Raw genomic sequence first — 23,081 nt, 5'->3', positions numbered from 1 at the left:
GCCCTTTGTAGAATATCTATCACAAGGCATACTTATGATAAGAGAATTAAGAAAGCCATTCTTTTTATTTGACAGGAGTCATTCCTCTTAAATCCTAAATTGTTTGAGGAAAATGAATTCCAAATGAACTTTTTTATTTGATAATAGCTGTTACTGAAGCAAACTGGTAGAGGTGTAGTGTACACTGACTGCATCATAGGAGAGTCCATGAAAAATGAAGGAGCCCCTCTCCATAGGGAGCTATTTGTTTTTCAATCAACTTAGGGTGAAGAGGTCTATCTTGGAGACCCAGGATACATTGTATTATATTGTGTTATATCCACAGTGGGAAAATGGGAGTGGCCCCAGGTGTATAAAAAAAAAAGCTACATATTAGGCATCAGGGAAGTAAAATCAAATTTGTAAATTATCCTTCTTTTTATCCTTCCAATGCTGATTCTAATCATTTTTTAACATATAAAAGTATTCAGTGATCTTGACTTTCTAGTGACTTTTCCATTATGAAATTTGGGGAAAAAAATTCTGCCATCAAAAAATATTTTATTTCTTAATGACCAATAATCAAGTCAGAATCTGCTCATTTTAAAAGGCAGTCAGCTGAATTAGTTGCCGTAAAAATAGAAGGATAGATCTTGAATGTGTTCATCATTATTTCCACTAGCCAGAATTGGGACTTGAAAGCTAGCATCTATACCACACATCTGTATAATTTATACCATGCAGTAGATTGGTAAACCAGCTTCATGTGCTGACACATTGTTCATTTCTCTTATCCTCTAAGTCCTTCTTGGACAGAAGTGTGTTTATAAGAACAAGCCCAAACCTAATCCTATTTGGTTTAAATCACAGCAATTGTCTTTCTGGAGGGTAATCCAAAGAAGTGCACATCCAAGAAGCAATTAACATTACTGGTATTTCAGAACTTTAGTGAAAAAATACAAAAGCATCATAGTTTACAGCCAGGGTCTTTGTATAATACATTTAAATCAACTTTTCATTTAAGGAAAAGCAAATAACTTAGGCCAAAAGGTATATCTTTCTAAATGTTTCTATGTTTGCAAAAGTCTTATAATCCTTAAGTTTTATGATCAGTCATTTCAGTCATGTCCAACTCTTTGTGACCCTATTTGGGGTGTTGTTGGTGAAAACAGTGGAGTGATTTGCCATCTCCTTCTCCAGCTTATTTTACAGATGAGGAAACTGAGGCAAACAGGGTTAAGTGATTTGCCTAGGATCATAGCATATAAGTGTCTAAGGCCAGATTTGCACTCTGGAAGACGAATCTTCCTGACTCCAGGCCCAGTGTTCTATCCACTGCTCCACCTAGCTGCCCAATTCTTAAGTGCTATCAAAAACTCCAAAACTTTTGAATTGGTATTTGAAAACAAAATCTCCCCCAAAGTCCCATATTAACCATGTATTCACATGATAAGTTACTATGTAAGGTAATATATACACTAAAACTATAATGTAATGGGCCACAATGATCATTAAGAGTCTAATTTAAATCCACTCCTCTCCCACAAGAAAATCCAAGTTATGTCTGACATATATATAATTATGTATTGAGATTTGAATTAGATTGTTTTCTATATAACCCCAAATTTATTAAATAACAAGCAACTCTACCTTTCATTGTTCATCACATAATGTTGGCCTTTGGCATATATATGTTGGGATCTCCCCAGACACTTATTTGTTTCTTCTACCAAAATATAATTACGACTGAAAAAAATGTGGGTGTCCTGAATTGTCAATACATTAGTCACTTAATCACTTGCTACTGAAACAATTTGAGTTCATCTCCCAATATGTATTTGCAACCTATTATTTCTCTATTACTTCAGTTAGTAAAGATAGAGTCCTCAAATGTACATGAGGAAAAGACAAGGTTATTCTCATAAAAGGACGAGCAGAACTATTCATTTCTTTTCCTTTAGACTAAAAAACTAGCATCAGCCCTGAGACAGCTGCCACTTAGTCCCTTCTGTACTGTTTGTCTATAAAACCATTTTTATTAGGAGAGAGGATTGAAGAAGCCAGTGATGGGCAGTTAAGAATAGATTGGATAGAAAAGAGGTCAGAAGCTAGGTCTCATGGTAAAAAAAATTTTCAATCTTTCTAAAGTGTGACCCGTTCTGCCTAATGTTCTTTATGGCCTTGGGTGATGTCTCAGTCCCTTTTTGTTGTTTTGTTGTGGTTTGTTGTGTTGGGATCTTTGGGGGTAGAAGAAGTTGATAGAGTTGTAGGCTCAGTGATAAGTAAGGATGTGGACTGTAACTGAAGGTCCACACCAGCTTTGATTTCAAAGAACCAGAATCCAAATACAGATATTTATGGAAATGGTTTTAAATAAGTGGCCATGTCCATTATGACCACAGTGGGAAGATCTGTTAGGTTTTCTCCATAGAGAGCAAAAGTTATGGCAAAAAAATCCATGAATTGTCATATGATTACCTTAAATCAAATTGCAGATAGTGCTAGTGAAATTTAATATGCAGAGAGCTAGGTAGTACAGTGGGTAGAGTGCTAGGAAGACTCCTCTTCTTGAGTTCAAATCTGTAGACACTTACTAGCTGTGTAACCCTGGCCAAGTCACTTAACCCTATTTACCTCAGTTTCCTCATCTAAAAAATGAGCTGAAGAAGGAAAAGGTAAACCACTTCAGTATCTTTGGCAAGTAAACCCCAAGTGGGTTCACAAGTCAGACACAAGACAAATAATTGACAACAATTTAATAGCTAAAAAACATATTTCAAATTTAGCACAAAACTAATCATCATATCACCTTTAGGTTGCTGAGATGTCTCAGGTAAACTAGGTGCCCAATACCTACTCACACACACTTCAACACTTTTGTTCTGGATCTACTCAGGTGCATCCTCCTCCCTAACCCATCAATCAGCCCATCCATCAAGCACCTACTATGTGCCAGGCACTGTACTAGGCACTGGGGATACGAATAAAAAGAAAGAAATGATCCTTCCTCTCAAGAACTTAGATTCTAATGGAAATTCTATCTCAGGCACTCTCTCTTCCCATATGAAGACTACAACTATGGCATTCAGATTTAGAATCTCTCAGCTGTTAGGGAAACAACGTGATATAGTAGAAAGAGTGCTGAATCAGGTTCAAATACAGTCTGGCTCTTACTCCCTATGTAACCCTGGGTAAGACAGTCAATCTTTGGAACTCAGTTTCCTCAAGTATAAAATGAAGAGGGTTGGACTAGGTGACCTCAAAGGTACCTTCCATCTCCAAATCTATGATCCTAGACTTCCATGCATGATTTGTGATCTATTTCCTTAATTCATCTACTTTATAACCAGAAAATCTGTAGTAAACTCCCATTATAACAATCTTCCTTTCACTGAATGGCCCCCCAAATAGTCCTCACCAGACTCCACCATGCCAACATACATTCATATAATGAACGCAATAAAACCCTTTCCCATCTACCATTTAGAATCCTGAATTTCCTCACAAAAGGATATCTCTCTGATAGACAATTCTATTTAACCACTCCTTATTGTTCAACTTGAACAAAGGTCACACCTTATTCAATTCTTGAATAAAGAACCCTCCTGTCGCCCCATTCCAACACAAGTCATACCCCACAAAGTCATGCTCCCTCTAAAGTAGTTCACCTCTTTGCATTATGATGTATAATTCATTTTACTACCCATAATCTGTGCGTTTTTATATAGTCGTTTCTAGAATATTTTTCCTATGCATTACTGGGCCCACTCACTAATGTTCTTTGAATAGTATGCCTGTGGTTTTTCTAATCATGAATGAAAGGAGCCTAAGTAGAGGCCTGATCTGTGTAAATGAACTTGTCACTTAAAGTAAAATGATTTTGACATGTTGGTTGCAACAACATATTTTGCTCCAGAAGTTTGAGTAAATACTTTGTCATGACACTATTTGCAGGTCAAGTACATAGCAAGAATGCTCACTAAATATCCCTAGGAAGGTGGTCTCTAGTGGGTGATTTTTCTAAAAAATAGGTAACTGTACTTCTTGCCACAGCCACAAGATTAAAAGAGAAAAATTCAGCCTGTCTACACAGCAAATGTATTTTGGGTGATGAACTAATTTTTTTTAATTTTCCATCAAGCTCTGTCATGTAAACAGAGTCAACAGTCAGTCCTGGGTTTCAGACTTTTCATTGTTCCCAAATTGCACTCCGTGTAGAATTTCATCTTTTCCCCTCCTCTAATTTTGGTCTTGGTTTGTATTATCACTATTTATCTTCATCTTTAGCCTCAAAATAATTGTATAAGTTCCACCTCAGGAAATTTCACAAATTGAAATCATTTACCACTCATGTCTACTTACTAATTGGATTTGAAACTATTTAAAAGCTATTTGCAGCTGTCTAATTGATCTTTGATTAAAGGGTTCAGGATGACTGTTTTTTCGCATATCATATTTTGGTTTTCAAGGACTTTTCCTGCAAGTTTTCCTGGTATTGTTTCCTGAGATAGTTCAACAAGCCATGCCCTTGGTTTAGGCCAAATTGATTTTTTTTCCATAATCAATTTTTAATTTATTTAATATCATACTATGTTGGTTTTCTTGTGCTTTTCTATTCTTTCCTGATACCAGGCTACTTGGTGAATTTATTTGACTGACTGCAGAGGAACAAGCCTAGCAGCCATCTCACAATATTAAAAAAGTACTCTTCCACCCCTCAGGCATGTATCAGGACTATGAATGATAAGGACAAAAATCCCTTAATGTGTATTGTTTTACTAATCAGTTTTTCCATTTTTGTTCTGTCCTCTGCTCCCTCTGCCTTTTTTTTTCCTTTCTTTCCTTTTTTTGTTCTTTTTTTTTTTTTAATCATGTATCCGGCCCATAGTGTGTATGGCGTAGTTATGCAGCTGATGAGAAATCAGTTTCCATTGCTACCTGGAAGCCTCATTTGAAGGCCTTGCATACCTGCAGTCCTACCAAGTAGGTACCAGTCTGAGAGTCAGTGGTGTGCTCAATGTCTGTTCCAGCCTGTTTTTTTGTTTTTGTTTTTGTTTTTGGTGGTGGTGTTGTCATAGTCGTCGTTTTTTAATGAGCATTAATGTTTGGCTTGTCTCATTCTCTGTGTCTCTTTGAGAACTTCAAATCTGGCTTGTAGAAAATATACCCAATAAAACCCATTGCCTTCTACCAATGGTGCTAAATAAATAGATTAGGGGGACAATGCTCAGAGTCTCACAATCCTAGATTCTTTACCCACTGAAATCATCCATGATACCAATTCTTTGTTAATATTCATCAAAGATGTTAATAATCATAGATGGATGAGTAGGCATGTTGTTTGTTTTGCTAATACTTTGTATGTTGACATGAAGAATAGTGCACAAACAACTTTTGATTGATAAATTACTTCCATGAACTTTAATGATTGATAGTAAAAACTGTGCAGAGAATATCATCAGAATAATCAGAAATTAAGCTTACATACGTATATAGATTCAGATATATCCACATGCACAAAACACTGTTTCTAATATTCATCCTATTCCTTAAGTGCCTGCATCTCTTAATAACAGCAACAATCTGAGGACAACTAGAAGGGGCAAAAAAAAAATCCTGCACTTTATATTCTATATATTGATTCTTAAATCCTCTTAAAAGACAAATGACTTAACTTTGCCCATTTAAATCTGCCAGATCCATTAAGAATAAGTATCATCTGGATATCGTTATTTCAAGAAGCTCCCAGTTTCTGAACTTTCACTTTGAGGTCAAACTAACATAATTGTTGAAGCAGGAAAACAAGGAGGACAAACTTAATTTGATTATATAGTGAGGCTAAAGAATTTATCAGATTAAAAATTCACTACAGTGCTATCATTAGCAATCGAAAATGTCAAGGTAATATGATGGTATCTGCCAAAGACCTCAACAAAAAATGACAGTACCTATTCCAAGGTATAGAGCCTTGACAAATGGCTATTGCTAAATTGAGCCAGTCACCAATTAACATCACTTAAGAAGTTAATGGGGTAAGCAACCAATAAATGTTTCTTGAATTGGAGTCTTATCTGGTCTGGTTGAAATAGATTGTCTGTTTTCTAAATGTTTAAACATTGCCACTTTGCTTCTCCCATTTAGGACATTAAAACACCTTCTCTTCTAACCCCAGACTAACCCTGACTCTGAACTTAATGGTCAAGTAGAATTGATTCAATGCCCTAACTGCTATAGCTCAGATTCTATTCTTAAATAGGAAAACTTCCCTGTTTTCGCTGATTCCAGAAAGAGTCTCACTTACCCAAATGATAGTAAGGAGACATTGATTCTAATTATGTCTACTAACCAGCTTTGTAAATTTAGGCAACCCATTTCCTCTCTCTGGGCCCAAGATTTTCATCTGCAAAATATGGAAATTGTCCTAGATGATTCTGAAAATGAGGCTTCATGATACCGTGAAAAGAGTGTTGAACTTAGAGTCAGAGGACCTAAATTTAAATCTGGCTCTGCTAATGTGATCTTGGGCAAGTCACAGTTCTCTGGGCCTCAGTTTTCTCATTTATAATGATCTCTAAGGTCCTTAAAAGCGCTAAAGTTATTATCCTATGATTCTTAGTATCTCTGAAATCCTGTGATTTTGTATGACCCTGTCTAGAACAACATCAGCACCAAGGACAGTTCTATGCATAGCCACTGGATTTTAACTAGATAGAACCTTAGAGCTAATTGATGGCTACATGTTGAATGAATACTTTCTTCTTGTTTAAAGCATACAAACCATATGGGTTCACTTTATTGAAGCCTAGGCCTCAGGGAAAGGTTTCAGACCATTGCAGTTATAAGAAGCTGTGACATTTTACGAAAAAGAACATAGCAAATTGCCAGTGATTCCTTAGGGTATGAATCTTGGAAGAGGAAAAAATAAATAGAATTTGGAAGCATTTTGTATTTCTAATTCTCTTGAGGGAACTTATGCAAACAAGTGTTTGCTACATGAATTTAAAGAGAGAAGGGGAGAAGGAAAGCCAAAAAATTGAATTTTAAAGTGATAAAAATAAAGTAGTTTATTATCACATGAGATTATTCAACATCCCCCGAGCAGTTTTAGAAAAGTCATTTTGGAAGACAGAAAAACTGATTTTTATAAACAGAAGATATGTCAAATTCTCCTAGTGCATATATTGTCATTTTAATTGAATAACCTCCCTCTCCCACCTCACCTCTTATATTTTCTCTCTAAATAGGGTTGGGGGAGAATAGGAAGAATTACATAAATATCTAAATAATCATCTACCACCTCCTGTAACTTTTATTAATTACTGATAGTCTCACTTTCACTTACTAAATAAGTGAGTTTTTACATAGCAGTCAGTGGTACAATTAATTGGACTTTCATTTTCCTAAGACTTTTCATAGAATCATAGATTTCACAGACAGGGCCCCCAGTGGCTATCAAGTCCAACTCCCCTCGTTTTACAAATGAAGACACTGAGACCTAAAGAGTTTAAATGGTTTGCTCAAAGTCACAAAACTAGTAAGTGTCTGAGGCAAGGTTTGAACTAGGCATTCCTGACTCCAAATCTGCCCTATCTACTACACCACGCTTTGACAAGTTCTCATTTCTTAAAAAGACTGATTTAATTCAGACTTCATATTTCAGATAGCTATGATTCAAAAGTAGTTGAAAGAAGTATTTACACTTAGAATCTCCTTTCCTTTCAAGTTTCTAATTGGGAATATAATACCGTAAGAGATGAATCAAGTTGTTCCAGCTCACTGCTAGCACTCCACATTGGATTGCAGGAACAGTGGGTGTCTATAGACACCCAAGGAAAGTAGAAAGAAGAAAGAGATGAAAATGGAAGAGGCTGAGAGGCAACTGAAAGTAGTAGAACAGTGATTGATGCCCCTTCCAAAACCCATGGATATGCTAGTCTTCAATTTAATGCTTTGCTGTTTCCTCTTACAAAAGCCTCTGCTGGCAGCAACAATTGCCATTTCAAAGAAAGTTGAGGGTGTGAGTATGAAGGGAAGAATTTGCAGACAAAATGTTTTTGTTGGCCCTTCTTCAAACAAGTGGGGAAGAATATTCAGAAAGAAGTAAAATGCAAGTAAAAAGGTCACTGAAACAAATCAAATTATATTTAAGAAACTGCATTAAGTCTTGGAGACCACCAGGATACCTTTTGATACCACTAATGTGGTAATTTCCCATTGCATTTTTCTAGAACTAAACTTCCTACTGGACAATATTCAAATACTACTCAATCATAGCCTAGGAGAATTCCTGTAGATTTCCAAAGCACCTAATTTATTCCCGGCGAATGGTTTACGTGATGAGAAAAGCTGGTTCAGTCAGAGACTCTGCTACAGAGGCACATTCACACATTAATGAGTCCAGATAAAGAATAGGACAGCTGAACTAAAATAAATCAGGCTACATCTGTGACATTAGCATCCTTTTAAATGTCTTTGCTTACTCCATCTGAATCAAACCCATATTTCTTATTACAGCTTACTTTGCTTAATGAGAAGTCTATAATTTCTTGCTGTATATTGCACACAATGTGGTCATTAAATAAATGTTTGGCTGTCTACAGTCCAAAGTGTGTGTGTATGTGTGCGTATGTGTACTTTAAAGTTTCCATTGTCTTTATTTTCAGGGATATTACATTTATGAAACTTGTTTAAACATTTCTTCCATAAAAGGTTTATTTTAAATGTTTACTTTTTCCAGTTCCCAATTTAATATATACAAATGTAAAATATTTAAATTCATTATTGACTGACATCATCATTGTTTCTCTCCCATCTGCACCCACACCTGAAGGAAAGACCAAGGGGAAACATCCAGCAGGTTTGTGATTTCTCTTTTGTTACATGTTTGTTTATAAGCCAGGTATCTGGTGGATGTTTTAAATGGGTTTCTTCTGGGTAAAATCGATCAACAAATACAAAATGATTAAAAGTGACCTTTCCCAAGATTGTCTGAAAATGTTTCATTGATCACTCACCTGCTGCCTTATACACTCCATTGAGCAAAGACTATTCTAGGAAGGTGGGGGGTGGGGAAGAGTAACAGTTGTTGGTAACTCCTTACTGCCCCACTGCTAGGCAAAAATCATTCTGAGGAATTCAAATATAGTAGTCTAGAGAATAAAGACAAATACTTGTTTTCAAGAGCCACGAGCATGGAGAGCTTAACAAGTGGGCAAAACAGGTAGCTACCTAAGGGAATGATTTCAGAGGCTCACCTACAAGAGTCATTCCTTTGAGTTAAAGGCCCCAGCTCCAAGAGGCTCTTTTAAATGCAGTTATGTTATTGAGAAACATAACAAATTATCTCATTATCAGCCATTAACATCTTAGCTTAGATTAATTTATCAGATTAGATAATAGAGAGTTTCATGCTATTTTAAATCTCTTGAGAGCTTAGTAAATTAGTTTTTTTTTTATTCATGCATTCATAAACCCTGTGGGGAAGGGAGATGGGACAGATAACTTTTGATGGAGGTGAGAGACTCAAGAATATTCTGGAGTATGGAGCAGCTAGGTGGCACAGTAAATAGAGCACCAGCCCTGGAATTAGGAGGATCTAAATTCAGATCCAGCCTCAGATACTTGACACACTAGCTGTGTGACCTTGGGCAAGTCACTTAACCCCAATTGCCTTGCCTTCCCCCCTCCAAAAAAAAAAAAAAAGAATATTCTGGAGTACAGGGCATTTAGAAGGAAGAAGGAAGAAGCTTGAGGAAGCACTTCACCGAGGGTGGCAGACACAACATAAGAAAGTGGGGTGCCTGGAAGGAGATGAAGATTGCTGAAAACAAACCTATCCTGCTTCATAATTTGACCACAATCACTCCTGGCCAGCTTTTAAGGCCAGGCAAAGTCTCACAACATGGGCTTACCTTGATGGGGGAACTACACAATCCTAGCTTGTCCTTAGCTTTTTATATTCCAAAACCTGATTTTTCCTTTTCGTTCAGGATACGAGCTTAGGGAGTGGGCAGGGAAGCATCTGCTCATGCCATACAAACAAGCTAGAGACTTGCCTAATAATTCAGAATGTCAATTAGCTGGTTTACAATGGAATATATAGCTGAAAGACAAAAATAACCATTACTGGTTGTTTGCCCATGGGATTCCCTTCCAGGATAAAGGTTCAATTCGAGAGACCAAATCAAAGGATTGTTTGTCATCGAATCAGACATAAGACAGATCTCCTTAAAGAATATTTCCACCAAGCCAAGATAATTTAAATAATTCCTTTTTTCCACTCAAGGGATATTTCTATCCAGATATTTCCATCTGACTAGAGCTGGTCATAAAAATCAGAATACCTTCTCACTTGGACATTTTTTTCCCAGAAACACTGAAAAAATGATGACTGTGAATCTTTTTTTTTTGGTTCCATGTTTACCACCACCCTTCTGCTATGACATTTTAATTAAGCCATAGCCTATTTTAAATTAGTGACATTTTTATTTCATAGTAGAGAAAGACACCTTAATGGGCAATACTTTTAAAATTACTCATTTTTTTATCCCATTCACAAATTTCAGAGATATACTCCTGTTTTCCTATTCACTAATCCCATCCCTAAAATATACTTAATCAGTCTTGGTTCCCTAAAAATATAATAGTAATGCGCAGGTACATGAATAAGGATGTATCATGTAGATAACTCCCTCCACCTGACTAGGAAATGCCTTTTCAATAATAATTGACTTTCATGTATATCCCCTTTAAGTTTACAAAAACCCTTCACATACATTATCATGTTTGAGCCTTGTAGCAAACATGCAAGGTAGGTCTTTTAGGTATTCCTACTTTACAGAGGAGGAAAATGAAGTACAAGGAAGACAGGTGAAAATTATCATCTTGAGATATATGACAAACTTATCCCTTAACCACACTAAACATTCAGAGAAGGATAAGATTTCATGGGAATTTTCATTGGACAGATGGATAATCTAGGCTTTAAGAGTAAATGAGCAAACTGATCCTGTTTAAGGTGGCTCAACGTTTAGGCCAATTCCTTTAGGAATATTGGCCCTGACTTTAGATAAAAATTCATTATATCATCTTTCCCTATCTTTATAGCTCATCAAAGCCAAGTTCTCACAGCCTGAATGTCTCTCACATGCCTTTTAATAGTTTTATTATCCAGTTCATTGTGATTATCTATCATAAATACAGGCCACATTCATATTTGAGGCCTCAAAGGCTTTTTTCAAACAGTACCAGCATTTCAGTTGTTTCTGGATGGGCTTATCAGCTCACCCTCACTCAAATAAGCATGCCTATTTGTAAACACTCCAGTGGGCTATGACATATGTAAAGGTGAGGTACATTTATATTTTATTATATACTTAGTAGCAGTAAGAAAATATTTTCTCCATATCATTCATTATTATGGCAATGTTTAAACAAAGTTCGTACTAGGTATTTATCGGGTAAGGGAGAATGGTACAGAAGCCCAATGTGGTGATAATTCTATACAATTATGAGGGATGCAAGGGAAAGTTTAAGCAATATAAAAACAAAATATGTAAATAAAAAATTATTCTCAATTTACAACAGAGTTCCTAACTAAAGAGAAAAATCACATTAACTCTGGCAAGAAAACAACCATGACCTTTTAGTACAGGTCAATGGAGCTAGGGTGAACATAGGAATTCTATCTGTTGGCCTGTCATATTTTTGGTTACATAGCCTATTATGACTCACTTCCTACTATATAGTCCCCTGAGCCTGTATTACCGACCTACAGCATAAAGAAAACTAGCATTACTCACTCAACCATTTGTTTTCCCAGTCACTTCATGTATCTCCCTGCTCACCTCCCCCAGGTAGCTCACTTATTGTCACATAAGTGGAGCATGTTGTTCATGTCAATACTTTTAAATGGAATTATTCAGAGATAAGAAAATGTTCTAATTTTGCCATATATGGTCATTCATAAAGACAACTGTTTGCCATGAATTACACTTGTATATGAATGAACCACAGCCCCTATTCAGTCAACTCTTGATTATTCAGAGGTTGGCTATCTAATTATCCTGATATTTAGGACCTGTGTTTCAGTTCCTCCCTCACATAGTCTATCTTTTGTCCCTGTCCCCCAATTATTTCCCCTTCCAGCAAGTGGAGTAGAGAGAGAACATGAAACTCTAGAGCAGTCAGTTTTCCTACTTGCTACCAACTTGTTTTCATAGCTGAGAAAGGAGGTCATATGTATTCTTATGAATTAAATTAAGGTTTGCAGATTAGCTGTGAATTTCAGTGTCCTGGCACACCCTGTCCTCTATTATGATCAATAATCAAGAGGTGGTTAAATGCCTTAATTTTGCAATACATTTCATAAATAAAGCTTTCAAGGTGTGAATCTTTCAGCAATAGCCTATCAGTTGATTTATCCTGTATTCATGAGAATGGTCATAAAAAGAAACATCTTAAAATTTTAAACAGAAATTATATTCTATGTTTTAGTGAAATCATGTGTTGTGATATGTTTAAGTGCCTTTTCTGAAGCATGATATTTTTGGTGGTTGTGTTTAGCTCTTAGTGTGGGGGGTCTGTTGTCTTGGGATATTTTCAAAAATTGCCAAATGTCTGCTACCTCAGATTTCTCCTACTCATATCTTCTACTCATGACTTTCTATTTCTTCTAACTGTGTTGTTTTGAATGATTTGCATGTGATGTGAATCCTGACTAAATAAGACCTCCCTCTATTTTTTCTGCATATTTAGTCAAAATGTGTCTTTATTGGCAAAATGTTCATTTGTTTCAAGAACATCAGTTTTGCTTCCAGTTCTCTTCTTCTGGTCAGGAAGAGAATTTGATTCTTTTTTAATGCACGTATTGTATTATAATATTTTAAGAAACGATTATCTCTACAAAATGATAAGTATGGATCATTTTTTTTCCTTTCTCACTGTCTGGTTATTTTTAACATGCACACTCCTACACAAAAGGATCAAAAGAATGTATCCTAATCACAACTGTAAACCATCTATAAACAGAGGAACTACATGAGTCCACTTTTTTCAAAACTCAAGTCACTGATTTTTTAGCAGTTATTGTGATCTTCAATATATGTTTCTACAAATGTTTACATAAACACTCTGAAAGATTTCATTTATTCTTAATTCATATATGCAAATAAAAGTACTAAATTGACATTTAGTACCAATAAGTATAGTTTCATTTGAAGTGGAAGTTGATGTGTGCACCTACAGAATTTTATTGTGATGATTCTCTCACATCTCTTTCCCCTTCCCCTCAGCCTAATTGGAAATGGCCTTGGATTCCTTTTATGTAACAAAACTGAAAAAGTATTGCTTGTTGCTTCTATGGTCTCTGCATTCACAGGAGAATTACAAATGAATGAAGCAGGAACCTGATTTGGCTTGATTTGTAGAAAAAAAAAAAACCTAAGCCCTTTCCTAGTAGTGAAATGCTTAGTAATGTGATCCTCTATTTCCCCTCACTCCTAGTAAGCTCTGTAGTAATAAACAGAAGCTCTTCAAGATGTACACCACTCGGAAACATAGGTATCCAGCATCCTGTCTATTGACATGATCTTTGAGAATGCCAACTAACCTCAGGTGCATGATTAGTTTACACTCCCTCTCCCCCCTTAGAGCTTTACAGACTCTGATTTCTAGGGACTTTCTCTTAACTGGGGGGATGGGGGGGGGTTTCAACCTGCTTGTAATTTTCCTTGTTGCCTGTTGCCTGTCATGATATATCTACTACAGTGGCAATTGAGCGATGGCCATCATAGTGTTATCTCTCAATCCCCTGGCACATCCATCTAGTTGGAAAATTATTCCAGCTGCACTGGAAGCTGAGTTCAACTCAGTTGTGTCCAAAGCAGGAACCTGAAGATGCTTAATCATATGAAAGGCTCAACTAGTCATGCATATTCATCTAACTACTTCATTCTAAGCCCAAAGGACTTACTGAAATAGTGTTGGTGGTATTATGATGCTGCAGCCACATTCCCTTGTAGGAAACTTTTGGAATATACTGCATGCTGGGCTGTATCAACACCCTATACTTACTTCTGGTTGCTGTTGAGGAGAGGATCTCCTTAGACCTGACTTGTGTAGGCTTCAAGGTGTGAGGGCACATGTTTAGTCAGAGCAGAGTTTTGATTTAGTTGAATTCTGGTGCCCTCTTGATTCCCTTACCCCGAAGTGAATTTTTAGCTCATTGATTTCTTAGGGATAATTCAGAAATTTGTACCTCAAAAAAGTGGTACATAAATATTCTTGGGGTGAAAGGGAGCGGGGAGAGGAAAAAAGACTCAATCATTTTGATCACAGATTAAGAATAAGAAAAGGGTAAATTCCTTAACTTAACCAGTAGAAAGCCTGAATTTTAATCAGTGTACTTTTCAATAATAGCTCCCTAATCAGTATAATAGCTGCCTAATCAAGAAGTTCTATTAATTTCCAGTGAGGAGAAGAAGTGGATAGACTATTAAAGCAGTAAGTGGGCACAAGGCCAGATCTGTGCCTCTAAAACAAGGGTGCTTAATCTTTTTGTGTCAGGTCCCCTTTTGGTAGTCTGATGAATGGACCCCTTCTCTGAATAACATTTCTAAATATATAAAATACTCAAGATTACAAAGGAAAGTAATTATACTGAAATACAGATATGAAAATGTTAAAAAGTAATAATAATAATAGTAAACCAAGTTCACATACCAGTTTAAGGACCCCTGCTCTAGAGGAAGGTTTTGCTTATTAGGAGATTAGAATTTGACTCTTTTACTAAACTTTACTATACATTTATGGAAAAGAAAAAGAAAATAGTAGGTTTTTTGAAATGTAGTATTCTTGAAGGCTTCAATATTGTTGAATTTGTTACTAAATAATTTCTTGAAGAATATGGAATTTTTGTTCATGTTGGACCTTGGTAAATCACTGTTGAGTGTACAAAAAAAAGATCAAAAAGCTAAGTATATAGAGACATATCCATCTTCCTCATCATTACTCCATTTGGTTGCCAGGATTCAGCAAATGAAATGATATTCCACTGAAATATGACCCTTTTTTCTCTCTGTTTTATAGTTAATGTTGAACCCTGTTTTCACAGTGGCTCCTTTTTAAAGTAGTCATTTCTTGTCTCATGAAAACCTGAGTTGATTGAATGAAACCAATGATTTCTACTGTTTATTTTTACTTTGCAGCAGCCAAAATTTAAAAAAAAGGACAAATAAGATGTATATTATTCTTAATTTGCCCCTTTCTATCAGTTTCCCACTCATTTAATTAGTACAAGAAAGAGACAGGTCCAAAAAGGGACAGAGGTAGGGACTGACTATGTGCTCTCATTTGCATAGGAAACTTCCTGGTAAGGAAACTTTCTCTACCAATGCAGGCTGGCACCTTCTCTGCCACTCACAGAGAACTGCCTAGAGCACTGAGAAGTTATGTGATTTGCACAGAGTCACAGAACTAATTTGTGTCAGAGACAAGATTTGAACCCAAGACTTCCTGGCATCAAGACTGCCTCTCTCTCCATTACTCCTTGCCACTTCTTCCATTCATTTAATAAATACTAAAAAGAGACAAACCAAGAAAGCTTAAGAAAAATCACTTGACTTCATTTGAAGCCAAGTTTCGATAATAATTGCCATCTACAAACCTGGAAAAGTTAATGGAATTAAATTAAGTAAAGAGAGAGCATATGTAATGATAGTTATATATCACTGGAGCCATTCATTAATCTTAGTGAAGACATCATAGCCAATGTAAGCTTCTTGGACTAGTCATAAGTATAAGTGATTAAGCAAACGTCCAGAGATTAAAAGGTGATTTGAACTGGAGTACAATAAACCTGAACACTTTCTTCCCTTTTCCTAGATGAAAAAGTGAGTTGAGGGTCAGCTGAATTGTAGGATTTTGTTCACCATGATTTGTTGGCATCTTGTGTAAGGAGGAGGTGACATTTTTAGTCGTCCAGTGATAGGGTGGTTTTTTTCCAACCATTAGTGACTTTCATGGAGTAGTATGAGAATATAGAAATGTAGGTGTTTTACATTAGTTGTTTTTTCATAAGGTAATCTGCCACCTAGACGATGTGGTTTACCACGTACAAATTTTGTTACTGATGTGATTGTTTTAAAGAATTCTTGAAACGGTCCCCTTTTACAAAGCTGCCCAGCATGTTCTTTGCATGTGTCTTCTACTCCCACTCCCTCTACTTCAACCATTCATGCTAGACTCAGCCATGTTTGTATTCCAAATGAAGAGCAGTCAAGTGCATGGTCAAGCTATCAATTGTTCTCCAGAATTTCATGACCTCAAGAGTTCATGGTTTGATTTGTTTTCATACTGTATAAGCACACATAAAATGTTGTGTCTCCTTAAAGAATCATCTGTTAAGCAACTAGGCATGGAAAAAATGTTAATGTTTCTCGTTAGCTACAAAATACATATCCACTAAACACATTTGCTGTTGGCATGCTGCAGTTTGGGACAATGGACCTTGCGGTAAGTGGAAAAGACAAGGCCTCCACTTCATGAGTAGTTGGACAACCCTTGTCAATAAAAATGCCTCTTTCCCCCACCCATCTTCATACCTCCCAAAGGCTGTGACACAGCAGCCTCTGATTAGACTCAATGAAATGATTTCAGATCTCATGGAACTGCCAGGAATTCTACCTTGAGACTGCAATCCCATTATTCTATAAAGCCAATACATAAGTTTGTGCACCTCCTACACAGCTAATTGTGTGTCACCCTCCTGCGAATGCTTCTAGCTATTTTCTGGGTGGAACACTGAAGCAAACCAAGCAGATACACAATACTCATGATGCACCAGCACAGAATTACAGGGCAAAGCATAAATGACTCACAAATATGCAAATGAATACCAGGCAGAGTCACCAACCTGCAAGCAAGTGGATGGAGGAGAAATGCCTTACCTGTAGATGCATATGATGTCCTGTGTCTGATATTTTTAAAGTCCAACTTTTATCAGTCACTGATAATGCAAACCTAGCTGGCATTTGAGAACTTGGCTGCCCTGACAGAAATAATTTACAAGCTGCCACAGCAAATCAATAACCTGTTTAACAGCAGGAAATTGTGTTAGTGAACATGGAACATAGCATCACGTTTCTGTTAATCGGTCATCATACTCATTACATCTCAGAACTGTTCTCTCTTGCCTGTTGTCTGTCTCACACAAATGAATGTCAGCCTAAAGGAAATGTGAAGTGTGGAGTGTTGTTTGTCTGACAATATGTATGCAGTATTGCCGGCTGTCATGAAAATGCATGAAATCTTTCAATATCATAACCCTGCCCGCAAAATAAGCAGCATGTGGAAAATATATATGTATATCAATAACTGTCTTCCCTGTTTTCCTGTAGAAATGATTAGAAGTGCACTGAACCCTGCTCTGAACAGGAAATAAATATGAAAACTCTCTAAAACCATCAGGAAAACTACCTGCTTGTCTCCTAAAAGTAAAAACTTAGCTGACTTGTAGTTCTCTTTCATTGGATTTTCTCCAAATTGCAGTGCTTTGTTTTAATCCTTTCTACAGTTAATCCAAGAGGGACTACCTATAAAATGTGATTGATTTCAAGGGTGTGCAATCACACAGATTGGAAAGGCTTCGTTTTTTTTAGGATGGGGGAGGGAGGGAACCAGTTTTTCGTTTTTGAATTGCTGTACTGCCTAAGACATGCGCTGCGTACAGGTGACTCGAATTATTTTTCCAAGTGAAGATGAAGAAATATATCGAGCTATAATAAAACGCCCCATCTGTTTCTCACAGCCAGAAGCTAAGTTTTAAAGAACGGGTCCGGATGGCCAGCCCAAGAGGTCAAAGTATCAAAAGCAGACAAGCATCAGTGGGAGACCGGCGATCACCAAGCACGGACATCACGGCTGAGAGCAGCCCAACCAAAGTGCAGAAAAGCTGGAGTTTCAATGATAGAACTCGCTTCCGACCTTCCCTGCGTCTCAAAAGTTCTCAGCCAAAGCCAGTAATAGATGGTGAGTTGCTTTTTCATTTCCCGCATGCCCATTTTGTAGTTGAATTGTTTTTTTTCGTTTTCCCCATGCCCATTTGGTAGTTGATATGTAATATTTAAATTATATTAAATAAGTAATCCTCCAAGGGATTGCTTTAAAGAAAGGAGGAAACAACCCTTAGGAGAGAATCCTGTGACTTTATTCAAAATTCATTCTTTGCCTTTGAGCCTTTGGGAGACTATAAAGAATATAATTTTACTTTTTTAAAAAGCTTCAGCAGGAAAAAAAAAATGTGACACTTCAAAGAAAGTGTCCTGAAAAAGAAATTTATTTCACTAGTTTCTCCTTTTCAACTTTTTAAAAATCAGTTGTTTCTCATATAAACCCATCAACACCAATGTGAGTTTTCTTTTGTTCTCTATAGCTCCAGATCAAATTTGGCCTTTCAGGTTGCCGTTGACTTTATGTAGTGCTGTGTAAGTCTCTCATACATAGTAGGCAAAGTTTCTTATTTCAATAAACTCTTAGAAAACAAGGTAGGCACCACTGCCAGTTCTGCCATAGCTGTTCTATCATAAAATCAACCTGCCTCAGAGAGATTAATACTGGATAACCCTTGTCAGCTCTTCCAAGGTAAGTCAAGTGCAAGCTCATAAGGACAGGTATGGAATTTTCCTTTTGTCAAAGAATTAAATTTATACTGATTGATCATCTTGCAGCAGGACAAGTAGACTTGCTGACCAACACATTTTCTTCAGTGGAATGTGGATTTACTTTTATAAAACATTTTGCTTTTCTATTTGATGAGGGGAAAATAAAAGTTAATATTAGCTGACATCTACAATAGAACCTTTAACTATCACAAAAACTTCTCTTCCCAACCCTGTGAGGTATCTAGTAGAAAATGAATGAATGAATAAAAAATAATTTTTTAAAGTTTTTACTATATGCAAAGCACTGTGCTAACTGTCAGGGATACAAATAGAAAAGATAGTCCCTGCTCTCAAAAGTTTTACTCTAATAGGAAGAGATGGGAATGAAAATTATGTGAGTAGACCTGTCCATTTGGAACAATAAGTTAAAAATCAGTGATATATAAGATTTTGTAAGTACAATGTAGCCAAATTATGGAGGACATGGGCAAGTCACAACCTCTCCTGGCCTCAATTTCTTCATCTCTAAAATGAAGAGGTTGTTATATAAGATCCTTTCCAGATCTAATAGTCTTGGAGTCTAAGCCAGCTAAGATACAATAGGCCATGGGGGAAAACTGAAGGCTCTGAATATTGACATGATGAGAGCCATATGCTTAGGACGATTAGTCTACCCATTATATACAGGACAGATTGTGGTTGAGTCATTTCAGTTATGTCTGACTCTCTGTGACGCCATTTGGGGTTTTCTTGGCAAAGATACTGGAGTGGTTTGCCATTTCCTTCTCCAGCTCATTTTGAAGATGAGGAAACTGAGGCAAAAAGGGTTAAATGATCTGCCCAGCATCACACAGCTAGTATCTGAGGAAGGATTTGAACTCAGGTCTTCCTGATTCCAGTTCTTACACTTTATCCACTGAGCCACCTAGCTGCAGGATGGGTGAAAGGAGTAAAAACTGGAGTGGAGACTTATAAGAAGACTGTTGCAGTAATCCAAGTACAAGGTGATGAAAGCTTGAGCTTGTTGTTGAATACAACATGGAAAGTCCTTCACAGTCTGGCCCAGCCCTACTTCCCCAGCATAAAATACATTACTCCCCTTCATACACTCAATTCCAGCCAAATTTGTCAGCTTGCTGTCCCTCTACACAGCACAATCCATCTCTATTCTTTTGAATAATCTGTCCCCAAGCCTAGAATGCACTTGTTGGATCTGATTTACAGATGAAAGGGACCTGAAATATCATCTGGTCCAACCCTTTCATTTTGCAAATAAAGAAACTAAGACCCAAGGAAATGAAGGGACTTGTCCAAGGTAACACAGGTGGTAATTGACAAAGACAGGATTTTAACCCCTCTCCATAGGCTTCTGTAGCGGCAAGCACCCCAAGCGTGCTCAGGGTGGCTGCCCATACAGGTTCTTGGATCTGCTTTGTTAAAGGAAAGCAACTCAAAATGGGTTAACAAGCTTACTTTAATCAGTCAGACATATATCATTTACCTTGTTCAGGAGAAAAGGTCAGCACCCCGAACTTCAAAGTATACAGGCAGAATTATCAAGACAGAAACAGATCAAGTAGACAGATTTCCAAACTGTCCAACCATTACATCCATACCCAGTCAACATCTGGGTTTCCACATCTGGGTTTTTCAAAGCCGGGGGGGCCCTGGACAACAGCTTCCCAGAATCCATAACAAATCACAGAACACTTTTCAAAGTGAGCCCCCAAAACAAAGCTACACATCAGGGCTTATATAGCCTTCTCCTGGCTCAGAGAATGTAACAACCTTTTGGACCCACAGGCCAATCAAAAAGTTTCTACTGAAAAACAAGCCTCCCACCCCAGGCTTCAGGTGCACTTTAGCCTAGGGGCAGGGAAGATCTTCCAAATTTGCATTTCCGTTACAGCTTCTTCCCTTCTATTTTAATGATCTAGCTAGAAAAAAAAACTTCAATTGATGATCTGCCCCCTTCCAAGCTACCACCCAACCTCTCTCCTTTTTCTTGATGAATCTGAATCATATGGTTCCTGTCAGAACTATTCTTAGGGTACAGCAAATTAGCTTTGGATGCTACTCCCCCAGCTTTGAACAGGTGGGTAAAGAGCAGAAAGGAAAAAAGAGTTGGCTCCATTAACTGGTGCAAAAAAGAAAAAAAACTAAAACTCCTATAGATAGATAGACATAGATATAGACGAAAAATCATCCAGTAAACAAGCAGAATGATTGGTCTGTCCTATTTCCCATCCCCACATACTCTTCAGGGTGCATAGTTTGTAACTTTTCTCCACTTTAGGACTCATCTTGAGGTTTATTTTTAACCTGATTTCACCCATATGTGCTTGAAGGCATGATAATATAGTATGGTGGTATCAAACTCAGGTACAAAAGGGTACTAAAGCATAGAGAAGGATACCTGAAGATCACATTAACTTAGAAAACCACAAAGTAACATTATCTAAGTTTTATTGTATTTTTTTTTTGAATTTTTATTTTTAAAGCAATCGGGGTTAAGTAACTTACTCAAGGTTACACGGCCAGTTATTTCTGGGTGTGGTGCTGAGTATCTGAGCCCGGATTTGATCCAGGTCATCCCGACACTGGAGCCAGTGCTCTTACTCGCTGAGCCACCTGGCCGCCCCTAAGCAATTGGGGTTAAGTAACTTGCTCAAGGTTACACGGCCAGGTGTTTCTGGGTGGGTGCTAAGTGTCTGAGCCCGGGATTCGATCTCCAGGTCTTCTCAACACTGGAGCCAGTGCTCTTACTTGCTGTGCTACCTGGCCGCCCCAGTTTTATTGTATTTTAATAAATATTCCCCAGTTACATTTTAATCTGGTTTTTGGCCACACCCAGAGTGTAATGGGCCATCTATGTGGCCCTAAGCTGCATGTTTGATACCTTGGACACCTGGCTTTCAGGCCAGGAACACCTCTGATACATACTGGCTATATGACCCTAGGTAAGTCACTTAGTTTCTCAGTACTCTAGACAGTTCTGTAAGTCTTTAAGGTACAGAAAAAGTCCCAGCCTGCATTGGTAGATCAAGTTTCCTCATCTGGAACTTCCCTTTAACCATATGTCCAATCCTCATTCCTATGCCTATGCTTAGAAGAAGAGATCCAGTATAATCTGCACTGTTCTCCCCCTTGAAATAACCTTTCTCTATTATCATCTATAAGACCCTAAATCCATTTCTATTTTATTTATAACCCTAATTCTGTTTCTAACTCTAAATCTCACTAGACTGCCTTTGAATTTCCTTCCAGGTCTATAATCATATAATATACATATATGTATATATACATATATAATAATCATATAATATCCACATACTCTTTCCAACTATATTTTTATCCCTAATAACACCAATGCACTAAAATTGCCCCGTTGAAGATTATCAATAAAAACGCTGAAGGAATAAGGATAAAAAGGTTTAGTCTTTCAGTTCAATGGTGGTAACTTGTACTGCATCAGGAGTCAACAATGATGGTTATCAACAATTCAATTTGTACAGCTAATCAGCTTGCCTACACTGGCTTTTTTCCTTCTATTTATTCCATCTCTCTTTTCTTTCTCTTTTTTTAAACCATAATGCAAAAGTATTTATTGGAATAGCTGAGTAATGAAATTTATTTTTAAGTAGCTTATTATTTTTATTTTTCAACTAATTTTTATATGTCCCTCCTACTTCTTTCCCCTCATTGAGCAAGCTTTTAAAAAAACCTTTGAAAAACAAATCCCTTAGTACATAGTTTGGCAAAAGTAATTCCCACATTAACCATATCCAAAAATGCACATCTCCCTCTGCATGGTAAATTCATCACCTCTCCATTGTGAGGTGAGTGACACATTACATATGCATTTTTTTTGGACTCTTGGTTTATCATTTTGTTGATCAGAGTTGTAAAGTCTTTCAAAGTTGATTTTTTTCTATAATACTATCCTTGTACAAACTGTTCACCTTGTTCTGCTCACTTCACTCTGAATCAGCTCTCAAAAATCCTAGTTTCCTTGGAGTTTCTCCATGTTGTCATAATGATATAATAATAAAATTCACAGTAGAGCATGTCCTCCAAAACAGGGCATACTCTCCCACCAACATACATACCATTAATGGGAAGAGCAGGCAAGTATAGATCTCAAGAACAAAAATTTTCCACTTAGGAAATACATGAGGAGGGACAACGTACACATCCAATGCTGCAAGGTGCCCAATATTAACTCATGTTTGTGTCGACATTCATTGGGTGTGACATTGGGATTGGACGTTTGGCTCTGCCCCTTAGCTCTAGTCTCCACTTCCTCTAGCTCTAGACTAAGCTGAAGTTCTTGACTAAGAAACTGGCAAATCTTTCAGGAAGATCCATACCTACAGCCACTGAGGATCCTGACCCATAGTGACCCACTCTGGGCACCAAGCTTTCTCTTTTCCAAAAACCTCT

General features: G+C 37.1%; 1 protein-coding gene across 1 annotated transcript in view; it reads left to right on the top strand.

The window, feature by feature from the left end:
- KCNQ5 (potassium voltage-gated channel subfamily Q member 5) overlaps positions 1-23,081 on the top strand; it is a 702,120-nt gene that overhangs the window by 605,822 nt on the left and 73,217 nt on the right. The window contains exons 8-10 of the mRNA XM_069067031.1: positions 4,868-4,962; positions 8,810-8,836; positions 17,786-18,006. Coding sequence (XP_068923132.1) covers positions 4,868-4,962; positions 8,810-8,836; positions 17,786-18,006 — 343 coding nt within the window. The remainder of the gene's footprint in view (positions 1-4,867; positions 4,963-8,809; positions 8,837-17,785; positions 18,007-23,081) is intronic.

Source organism: Petaurus breviceps, unplaced genomic scaffold (genome assembly GCF_028583685.1).
Source record: "Petaurus breviceps papuanus isolate PSGF00001 unplaced genomic scaffold, PetGlider_PUasm1.0 90734, whole genome shotgun sequence".
Classification (NCBI taxonomy): Eukaryota; Metazoa; Chordata; class Mammalia; order Diprotodontia; family Petauridae; genus Petaurus; species Petaurus breviceps.
The sequence above is the reverse complement of the archived record's forward strand: the minus strand, read 5'-3'. Positions and strand labels throughout refer to the sequence as shown.